Source organism: Apis florea, unplaced genomic scaffold (genome assembly GCF_048593485.1).
Source record: "Apis florea isolate Af1SG1 unplaced genomic scaffold, ASM4859348v1 contig_2201_pilon, whole genome shotgun sequence".
Lineage (NCBI taxonomy): Eukaryota > Metazoa > Arthropoda > Insecta > Hymenoptera > Apidae > Apis > Apis florea.
This window is the reverse complement of record NW_028256542.1, coordinates 1,811,682-1,822,747: the sequence shown is the minus strand read 5'-3', so window position 1 is coordinate 1,822,747 and position 11,066 is coordinate 1,811,682. Positions and strand designations below refer to the sequence as shown.

At 27.3% G+C, this 11,066-nt stretch overlaps 2 protein-coding genes and 1 non-coding gene across 7 annotated transcripts in view; 2 read left to right on the top strand and 1 right to left on the bottom strand.

Moving 5' to 3' along the window:
• The first annotated feature begins 467 nt into the window (after positions 1-467).
• Positions 468-1,387, top strand: LOC100867839 (UPF0488 protein CG14286). The gene is made up of 2 exons (XM_012483350.3): positions 468-701; positions 836-1,387. The coding sequence occupies exons 1-2, from the start codon at positions 681-683 to the stop codon at positions 1,358-1,360; spliced, it is 546 nt and encodes a 181-aa protein (XP_012338804.3). The 5' UTR covers positions 468-680; the 3' UTR covers positions 1,361-1,387.
• A 298-nt stretch (positions 1,388-1,685) lies between these two features.
• On the top strand, positions 1,686-1,758 carry TRNAR-ACG (transfer RNA arginine (anticodon ACG)). Its single transcript has one exon. It is a non-coding gene; the product is annotated as a tRNA-Arg (tRNA).
• Positions 1,759-4,961: 3,203 nt separating this feature from the next.
• The window catches only part of LOC100870455 (ribosomal protein S6 kinase alpha-5), a 43,072-nt gene continuing 36,967 nt past the window's right edge, over positions 4,962-11,066 (bottom strand). For all 5 annotated transcript variants that reach the window (XM_012483432.2, XM_086917250.1, XM_031915016.2 and 2 more), the window contains 3 exons: positions 9,665-9,780; positions 8,570-8,770; positions 4,962-8,022 (listed from right to left, as the gene is read on the bottom strand). In XM_012483432.2, coding sequence (XP_012338886.1) covers positions 6,055-8,022; positions 8,570-8,770; positions 9,665-9,780 — 2,285 coding nt within the window. In that variant the 3' untranslated portion in view covers positions 4,962-6,054. The remainder of the gene's footprint in view (positions 8,023-8,569; positions 8,771-9,664; positions 9,781-11,066) is intronic.

Here is an 11,066-nt window from a genome sequence, read left to right as displayed (position 1 = left end):
ATTTGATAATCGTAATAATAACATTTTTATTCTTACATATAGTATATGAGAAACAATATATAACATATGTATATATATAAACATATATATAAAATATACATACACACATACATATAGGAATAAAAAAATATATTTATATTAAAAATCAAGATAACTATATTACAGTTTTAAAAAAGAAATGATGAAAGTGTATTTAATTGACATCCGTACCTGGTATGTAGTAGCCAAGAATAAGTAGAGACAAAGAGAGGAAATAAGAAAAGGACAGAGATATAATAAAAATTCAGGAATCAGCGCCATCTTCAGAGTGCCGTAGATTAAACTAAATATAGACAAAGATAATAAATAATAAAAGAAAGACAGAGATAGGATTAGAATTGTTTACTAACGCCATCTTTTGACATCTCACAGAAATGATAAGAATTAGAAACTACTGCCATCTTTTAGAAAAATGTCTCTTGAAAAATGTCAAATTCAAAAGATGGCGCTGATCTTCAATTTTTTGCTATTTGTATCTTTCTCTAATAATTTGCTCTTCTTGTTTATTTATTTTATTTAAGACTAAAGGTCCAAGGATAAAACATAGCCAATAAAATATTTGTGTACATATATACTTTATATAACCAAATATAATTAATTAAAAGAACCATTACATTATTTTATTTTTAATGTAATAAAAAATGCCTCCAAAATCTAGACTGGTATATAAAATCTTTTTGTCTTTCTTTTTATTATAAATTTAAAAAATGAATAATATTATATTAATTCTAATTTGTATAAAAATATTAGCTCATATTAATAACAATTCTCAATTTATAATAAATAATAATTTCAGAATTCTAAGGAAACAGGAATGAATAAAAAGATTTCAGATCAATCAAAATTGACACATACTTGTGTAGAAACTAGTAGTGGTTTGAGTCAGGAAGCTGAAGATCAATTTGAATTAGAATTATGTTGGTGTGTTCAACAGTTAGAAATGTGTTTGTCCACTGGAAAGCTTCCTGAGAAACAAATGCATGACTTAAAAAGAAATATAAATATTTTAAAGAGCAATAATGCCTCTTTGATAAAAAAGAGACAAATAATGCGTAATACTTTAGGAAATTATAGAGAAAAAATGGCTTTGGACGAACAAAAATTTGGCAAAACAGCATTTTCTATCAAATTTATGCCTATAGCCAATCAAAATAAGAAAAGTATATTTTTGAAGAGAGCTGCTTCTATATCTTCTTCTACATCTTCAAAGGAAAAACAATATTTGAAAACTATCGCACTATATCCAAGCTCAAATGAAAATACTATTGATATTAATAATGTACAAAATCCATTTAAATTTAATTTTCAAATTACTGAATAAAAGAATTTTATATATATTTATATAAAATGGCAATTATTGGTTTCACTATAATTTTTTATTATTTTTATTTTTTTAAGATTTTTTTAAATATATCTTATTAAAGATAAAAGCTGAAATAATTTTAGTAAATAATATAATTTTTAGTAAATATTTTAATTTAATAATGAGTTTATGCTCATTTATATCTGTTATATTATTATCTTTCTATTTTTATTTTTATCTTGTTATATTATAATTAAAATTTAATTGATAATATAAGAGTATATATATATATTGTATACACAAATTAATTTATATTTTATAAAGTAAGATTTGTTATCAATATGGTCCTGTGGCGCAACGGATAACGCGTCTGACTACGGATCAGAAGATTCCAGGTTCGAATCCTGGCAGGATCGATAAAAGTTTTTTTTCTATTAAAATAATTTTTAATTGATCAAATTATTAGAAAGAAAATATAAAGAAGTTGAATATTTTAAAAGACAATAAATTCAATTTTTGTAAAATTATGAGCCTAAATATGAAAATATTGATTCAAGCAAAAAAAAATAATTAAAAATTTATAAAAGGACAAAAATTCTTACTATAGAATTTACATTAAAAGTAAAAGAAAAAAATAACATAAATAAATAACAATAAATTAAAATGAAAGCAAAAGAAAAATATTTAAAAAATATGTTTTTTAATCTTAATTTAAGCAGGTTATGAAGCGAATAAAGAAATTCGTTATATAAATAAATATTATGTTATGATATATTTAACAACCAGTAGTAACAAAGGTATCTCATCTCTCTTACATATTTATAGCAACAGAAGAGCACTCTTTATCATATGATACAAGCTTGAATCTGTATATAATTATATATAATATGTAGATATATAGATTGTCTCAAAAGTCTATCGCATAACTTATCGATAAAGAAATAATGGAAACAATGAATAATATAAATAATATAATATAATAATATAAATATATCATTATTTGATTTTTTTTTCAAGAAAATCTATAATAGAAAAAAAAATGTAAACTCTCTTTAGCATAAGCAAATTGTTATTTGAATTAAATAAAGATACTATATTATTCTTTGGACAAATATCGATGCAAATTCAACAAATATAATCATATTGATATAGATGATACGATTAAATATAAATTATCAAAAGAATGCACTAGACTTTTATGACGTCCTATATATTTATACTTTTCAAAAATCACTTTTATTTTTTTCTTTATTTCACTTCTTCTTTTTTTATTTATTATTTTTAATAACATAACAATAATATATGTATCTAGAAAAAATCAGTTCCTTCTTTTTACAGTTCAACTGATAGCAACTTAGACTCAATAATGACTTTTATGATTTCTAAATAGAAATATCTTTTTATTAGAGAAATATGTTTTTCTAATATATAGTCTTATATTAAATATATAATAATATATATATATATATATATAGTATAGTATATATATATATATATATATATATCTGATTCCCCGTCCCCCCTTTCTCATTTAAATATCTCTTTTCAATTTATTTTTTTTTTTTTCCTTTATTTTTTTCATTATATAATTAACATTATATAATTACGCCTGAAAATCACACAATGATTTAGAAATTACATTTTTCACAATATTTCAATAAGATAAGTTTTCTTTTTTCTTATTTTTAAAATTTTTTTGATTTTTTTTTTTTACTTTTTTGGTCTTTGCAAAGTGATTTTGCCTCAGCCGTCTTTGGTAGAAGCACGTTTCCCATTATGTGGAACGCTTTCATCTTTTTCGTAATCAATTTTTTTTTATTTTTTTTTTTTGTTTTTTTTTGTTTTGCTTTTTAAAGAATTTTTTCTCGGTTGCGTCTCTCTGTTCCCTGAGTCCGTGTACAACCATTCAGTCTTCGCCATCCTTTCTCCTTCACTTATATTTTTTACTATTTTCTTCTTTTTCTTTAATGTTGCACTTTTTTTTTCACAACAGTCTCACACCTCTTTTCCTTTTCTTCTATCTATCTATTTTGCTTAAACACTAAACTGATACATTGTGACTCGCAGATTTGTTCGCATCTAAAAGATTAATTACGAATTAACGTTCATTTTCAAACTCAAAATTAAGTTAATAAGTGGAAGTTATTTAAAAAATTACATATTATTTTTGATTTGGAAGATGTGTAATAATTTTGGAAGATTTGCAAGTGTAAATCTTAGTATAAAAAATAATATTAAAAAATGGGATGATTCTACATAATAAAATGAATAAAAATTATAGGGTGCTATTTTTACGTACAAAGATCTGTTTTTAAAAAAATTAATTTTCAAAATACGAATAGCATATACTTTATCTTTATATTTTTTAAAAGTTTAATTACATTAAAAGAATATAACGTAATTTTATGAACGTTCTTTTTATTTTTATAATTGAATAGTTTTTAAAATATTATAAATATTCAATAGTTTTAAAAATATTATAAAATCATAAATATATTTTTAATTAAAACACTGGTTACCAACACATAATTTCCGAATTAAATTTCCAAACTTAAATTTCTAGAACTAAAATTGATATATAATACGTAAAAATTTCACTTTTTCAATTTATTTCTATATCTAGAATCACTTAATTGAATTTATCAAATTTTTGCATGATCTGAATTATGATAAATTATCGATTAGAACATATCCATGAGTCACCGCATAATAAATCAATGTTTAATAAAAACATTGAAAATTAATGAACTACCATCACACATCATAGAATTAACTTTCGTGTTTCAACGATATTTGTTTCAACTTCTCATTACGATAGAACAAAACTTAGAAGAACAAAACTTATATTTTATATCTAAAAGCTTATTAATAAAATTAAAAAAATTATTAATACAATTAAAAAAATTATTAATAAAATTAAAAAAATTATTAATAAAATTAAATTAATTTTTTTAACATAATTATTAAAAGTATTTTAAATAATTATTCAAATTGTTTTCTATAATAGAGAAGTTGAATCATATAAAATCGCATCGAAAACTCTATGAAAATAAATTTCAACGCAATTTTACTTCGATCTCACACTTGTAAAATATATACATCTCTTTCTCTTATTCGCTCATTCATTTTCGCTTTCTCTTTATCCCTCTTTTTCTCATTAACAAAGTGCAACACTTTTAATTGGCTTATCTCTATATATAAACATTTCGATGCTGCAATTGTTAATAAATCATAATACATACAATACTTATAATCATTTTCATTAGCAAAAAGGAAAAAAAACAGAAATTAATATCTAAAACTTATTGATACAAAATAAGGATATCGCGAGGAAACACGGATACATTATGATTACAATACTCGATAACCTGAATTGATCCTATCTTCTAACATCCTATATATGTATAGAATGTACATGTGTATATGGTTTTGCATGTTCATTGTGTGTACATATATAATTTTTTTGTTATATATATATATATATATATATATATATAATGTATATATATATATATATATATATATATATATAATATTTTTTTTATAAAGATTCAGGACTAAAAATCAATGTATAAGAATAGCATGTATTCGATATAATATATGCTCACATGAACAAAACCATTTCGATTAGAGTCTGTTTATTTTTATTTTTATATATAATATGTATAATTAATTAATAATAATCGATGTGTACACCACAATACATTTACTCTTTTCTTAATATAATAACTGAAATATACACGCATCTCTCTTATCTTTTTTTTATTTATTTTTATTCTAATATAGTTTAAATAGATAAAGTTTCATTTTTCCAAAATCTATTTCTTTATCGCTTCAAAACACATATACACCACATTCATCATCTTATAAATCGTCTTTCTGAGGCACATTTTCTATGAGTAATTTTCATGAATCGAATTGTATATTTTTATTATTTATTTATTTTTTTCACAAAATCGTTCGTTTATTTGCTTTACATTTTCCCTCATTCTTTGTTTTCTTCCTTTTTCTTCATCCAAGAAAGATTAATGAGGGTTAAAAAAAGTCGAAAAAATTTCGTCGACTTTTTATGTTTCGTTAGTTTTTCATTTTTATACAATTGATCACAGATAATGCGAAAAAAGAAAAATTAATCAAAGTTAGGAACACGCCACATTGAATCTTGTACGGGTTCATTAAAATATCTAAATTTTTATCTATATTTAATATCTAAACATATTAATTTTAAATTATTATACTAATTTTAAATTGTTATACTAATTTTAAATTGTTATTATAATTTATTATACTAATCTATCTTTATATCATAAAATTTTATATTATAAAATAAAGTTACATGGGTATAAAGAAATATTTAATTTTGCCATCTAATTTTATGCTATACACATAATATTATTCACATAACCTCAATATCTAATTGAAATTATCTAAGATGCTAGATAAATTAACTAATAATAAAATTTAAACACTTCTTCATTAATATAATAAAGTATTAATAAAATATTTAAATAAATATTAATAATAAAAACAGAATCGCTTTTATGAACTCATACAAAATTCGAACGGTTCCCAAGCAAAGTCCTGGAAATAGGAATGACGCAATGTATGTTGCCCGAATTCGAGCGTCGAAGGCAGCCAACGTTGCAACATTACGTGAAATGCATACATATATATATAGAAGAAGTATGAAAAGAAGATGATGCAAATTTTATCTATTCCACGGTAATAGTAGTCAATCTCTTCGGCCGCTTTCCTGTCTTCTGTTTTCGATGGATCTCTCTAAAATCTACGTGACTTGATTCGCAGGACTCTAACATCGATAATTCGTCCCCATTTATAGTCTGTTCTTCTAATTTTCTTTTTCTAGACCTGGTCACTGGACCAGTTCTATTTTTATAAACTTCTGTATGTTGGACGTTTTGTTTTTTATATTTTTTTGATTTTGTTTCCTCATCTTCATCCCGTTTACGTCGTTTCTTAGCTGGTTCTTGATGTATAATCCTTGGTGAATTTGAATCGGAAGAAGAAGATAAGGAACTGAGGTATTCATTTACTTTGTCTTCGCCGAAATCAAAAGCATTTGGTTGGGCTGGTGAAACGGATGTTGCAACGTTAGCAGTGTTACTAGGTGGTCGAAGGAGCTGCATAGAGGGACTCGATGAAGTAGTAGAAGCAGACGACGATACGGAACTAGAAGTGGAACGCTTATGCAGCTTCCTGCGCTGTGCAAGCCTCGCGCCATCTACTTCACGCAATCGGAAGCCTTCCGGTTTCTCCAACAAAGCATTCGAATTATCCAATACATCATACGAACTAGCCACGTCGAATGAATTTGATTCTTGTAACCAAGGATGATTCGCCAGTCCGCTGGCTGTCAGTCTTTCGCTCGGGTCCACGGTTAACAAGCCTTTGGCAACTTGTTTAGCAAAGTTAGACACGTGACTCCAGGATTCACTATCAAAATCAATTTCACCTGCTCTGATTCTAGTTGCTAAATCTGGAGAGCCTGATCTAAATGGCGGTTTTCCAGATAAGATTGAATATAAAATAGCGCCTAAACTCCAGAGATCGCAGCTTTGATCATAGCCTTGTCTAGCAATTACCTCTGGAGCTGCATATGGGAGAGTGAAACAGGGTGTATGTAGAGGCTCGCAGCCACGTTTTATTCTGGCAAAACCAAAATCTACAATCTTTACTGGCGAATCCTCTGCCTCATGGGCAAATACTATGTTCTCTGGTTTCAAATCTCGATGAACTACACCCCTGGAGTGCATGAATCGAACCGCAGAAGCTAACTGTCGCATTATTCTACTAGCTTGCTGATCACTGAACGGTCTTGGCCTCCTCAGTAATTCTCCTCCACATAACAATTCCATTATCAAGTACGTGTGCGCTCTGTCCTGATGGACTTCGATTAATTTGACTATATTTGGGTGACCTTGACAACTTCTTAACAAACTAGCTTCTCTTCCACAGTCGATCCTGCGACTGACAATCTTTACAGCGAATATTTCCATCGTTTTCCTATGCCTACATTTGCGACAAACTGAAAAACTACCATCTCCTAAGGCTTCCTCTCGAAGATCTATCTCGTAACTCTGGAAAAATGTGGACTCCTCGAATCTGGCTGCCAGTACATCCGATGTTGACGGTCTTTGAGACTCTGTATTGGTTTTCGTGGCTTCCTTGAAAATATCTTTACTAACTGCATTTTCTCCAAACAATATAGATGGAGCCACGTAGGAATAACCTCTAAAAATTTTGTCATAGTTGGGCGGAACTACGGCTGGACTATCAGCTGCGATCATTTTTGTAAATTCATCCGAGAAATTACTGGTGTCTAGTTCATGGGCGATTTGAGGAACAAACGGTGGAGGAATTTCACGTTTTTCCAGTGCCTCCCAGCTGAACGATGATGGCGCTTTTTTGAAGAAAGGATGTTCCTTCAATTCCTTGGCGTCTCCTGGCCCTCCACCGAGTCGTTGTCGTGGATCTTTCACGAGAAGACGAAGAATAAAATCTCGAACAATTGGGCTGAGATGGCTGGGAATAGGAGGATCTGTTTTCAGTATTCGACGCGAGATGTCCTGTTGCGTATTCTTCTCGCCTTCGACCGTAAAAGGCGAGGCGCCAGTCAGCAGCTCATAAGTGAGTACGCCTACACTCCACCAGTCCACTGCCTGGAAATCGAATCGTTAGATTATTAGAATAGAATATTTCTGGTGGCCAGGTTATTTCTGATTTCGATTAAATGGACGGTTAATGGATAAATTAAAGATGATTATTAAACTTTGGATATTTTTTGTGAAGATATAAAGATCTATGACTAAGGGATCTTTGGAATTTCATGATAGATGATTCATTGAATAAAAACACGTTATACACACTATTTTTTAATTTTTTTAGTATAATCAAAAATATATATATATATCAAAATATATATTATTCAATATAAAAGATTTTTTTACAAAATAATATAAGAAGTTTAAATTTTAAATTAAGAAATATTCTATACAAAACAAGAAGAAAATTTAACGTTTAAGAGAAAAATCACAAAAGAAAGAAAAATCCAATTTTCTTCTAAGTAAAAGTAAGGAAAAAAGGAAAATTTGCTTCAAGGAAAAATGAATCGATAAAAATGTATCTGACAAGCGGGTAACACGGGCGTGATAACGAAGTTCCAGGAATGAAGGGAACAAATCGTGACGTAAATTCATCCTGACTCACAATATCGTGGCCCGCCGAGCCCCCTCGTACCACTTCCGGTGCCATGTACTCGATAGTTCCGCAAAAGGAGTAAGCACGGGCGTTGCTGTCCCTTTCGTGCGGCAGGAACTCTTTGCTTAATCCAAAATCTGTTAACACGATATGACCCTCTTTGTCCAACAGAATGTTCTCCAGTTTAATGTCTCTGTAAATTATACCCAGCTGCAACAAAGAAAGCAACATTGTAGGTTTCACCGATCACTATATACGATAAAAATGGAATATTTTAATAATTTATCGCACAACGAGTAATACTTGAAACAAAGTGCATACAAAATTATAAGCTTGAGACTATGTTATTTTTTTTCTTTGTACATAATTTATAGAAAAACATCTGGCGTAAACAGTATATGTAAGAAAACAGATTTAAAAATTTATAATCTTGCTATTTTTTTTTTTTTTTTTTTTACAATCAAATACAAATTTTTATGCGACATTAAGAGTTATTAAACTGTCTAATCTATATGTGCATCATATATTAGAGTTCAAAAAATTATAAGTTCAATCTATAACAGCATATCAGACTTCCTAATTATAGATCTAATTTGTATAGCATATTAAGATCAATTTCTCCTCCCCTAAATTCTTCAATTATTCTTCAATTATAGACTCTCTAAGTTATATGCCATATGCCATTAGATCCAATCTATACACCACATAGAGTTCTTAAATTATAAGATTCATCTATATTATATCTACGCTTTAGAATTCTTTCATTAGAAATTAAAATATACTATATTAAAGCCTATAAATCAAAAATTTACTTTACTATATGATGAAATATTAAAGAGAGTTCTTAAAAATTTTTAAATCAAATCTAGTATATGATATAAAAGAAATAATATGAATATTTGTAAACATCATATTAACTTTTTTAAAGCCCAATATATATATATATATATATATATATATATATATATATGCACATCTATATGTATATCCATTTCAAATTTCAAATTTAAATAAAAATCATTAAATATACTGATTATATTGAACAGTTTAAGTTCGATATAATGCGTTTCAAGAAAGTGGTGATGAATGAAAGAACGAATTTACTTTGTGTAGATGTTCCAGCGCCAAAATAACTTCGCCGATATAGATTCGTACTTCATCCTCGGTAAAATGTTCCCGTTGATACAGATGCGTAAACAACTCGCCGCCGCTGACATAATCTGCAAGAAAGCAAAGTTCTCGTTTAACCTTGGTCTGGACAATATCCTTCGAAACGCGATTCGAGAAAACTCTGCGTGATGCATTATTCTCGTGTCGAATCATCATCATCATCATTGGGTCTTCGAATAAAAAGAAAAATGATATCCGATTGAAAATAATAGAAGAAGAATTTAAAGAAGATTGGAAAAGACGAAAAAATCGGTGTAACGTATAACGATATTTTTTTTTTTTTTTATCACTGGTACTCGTCAACGAGATATTGGGCTATGAAATATTCATTGATAAAGCGGCTGCGTGCAGGATTTGGAATTCAATCATGTTCTTTGGCGAATGGAATATATTTGAAGTATTTTTTGAATATTTCACCAATCTTTCGTGGCACTCTTGGGGATTTTCTTTTTCTTTTATTTAATAAAAAAGAATTATTTAACTAAAAAATGTTTCGACTAAATTAAACGTTGATATGGTAATTGAAAAATTATTTAATATTTTAATACATAAAAATTAATTTAAACGTTTATAAATATTTTTAATATAATAGAAATTTACATCTACCGATTGTAAACAATATGAATTTTCATAGATAAAAGGACTTTTGGACTTGGATAGATAATAACAAAATTACAATTAGATAAATTCTAAAATAGAAATTTACTCGTCTTACTACGAATTGCGAAAATAAAATAATTCATATATTGCAATATTCTTCTAAAGAGAAATAATTGAGGAAGAAACGAAATCACGAAATGATTATACCTTTCTACGAGGGAGGAAGGTTACACAACGTTACAGAAGACTCGATGATGATATCACGATTGCATCGTATTTTGAAAACTGCCTTAAATATACATTCCTTCTTTTTCTTGGATATTTTTTTTTTTTTTTTTTTTTTGTTCAATATGAGGCAGTAACACAGACAGTAATATTGAAGATAAAAAAAAAAATTTATACCTATTTATACATTATATCTACACATAAGCAAAAACTTTATGTAAAATATAAACTACATCTTGTGGAATTTTTGAAAACTCTACCATTAATCATAAAAAAGTTATTCGTTAATTTTTTCGATAAATACATCTATTCTTTTCGCGGTAAATATTTTTCGATATCTTAACATTCTTATTAATTTTTTGTATCATAAATATATACCTTAACATGATAATGAACTAAAAGATTACTGCTTAATTTCAATTTGGAATTTTCAAATAATCTATGATTAACTATGAATCAATTAATGATAAAATCTCAAATGCTTATTTTAATGAATAATTGCATATACACA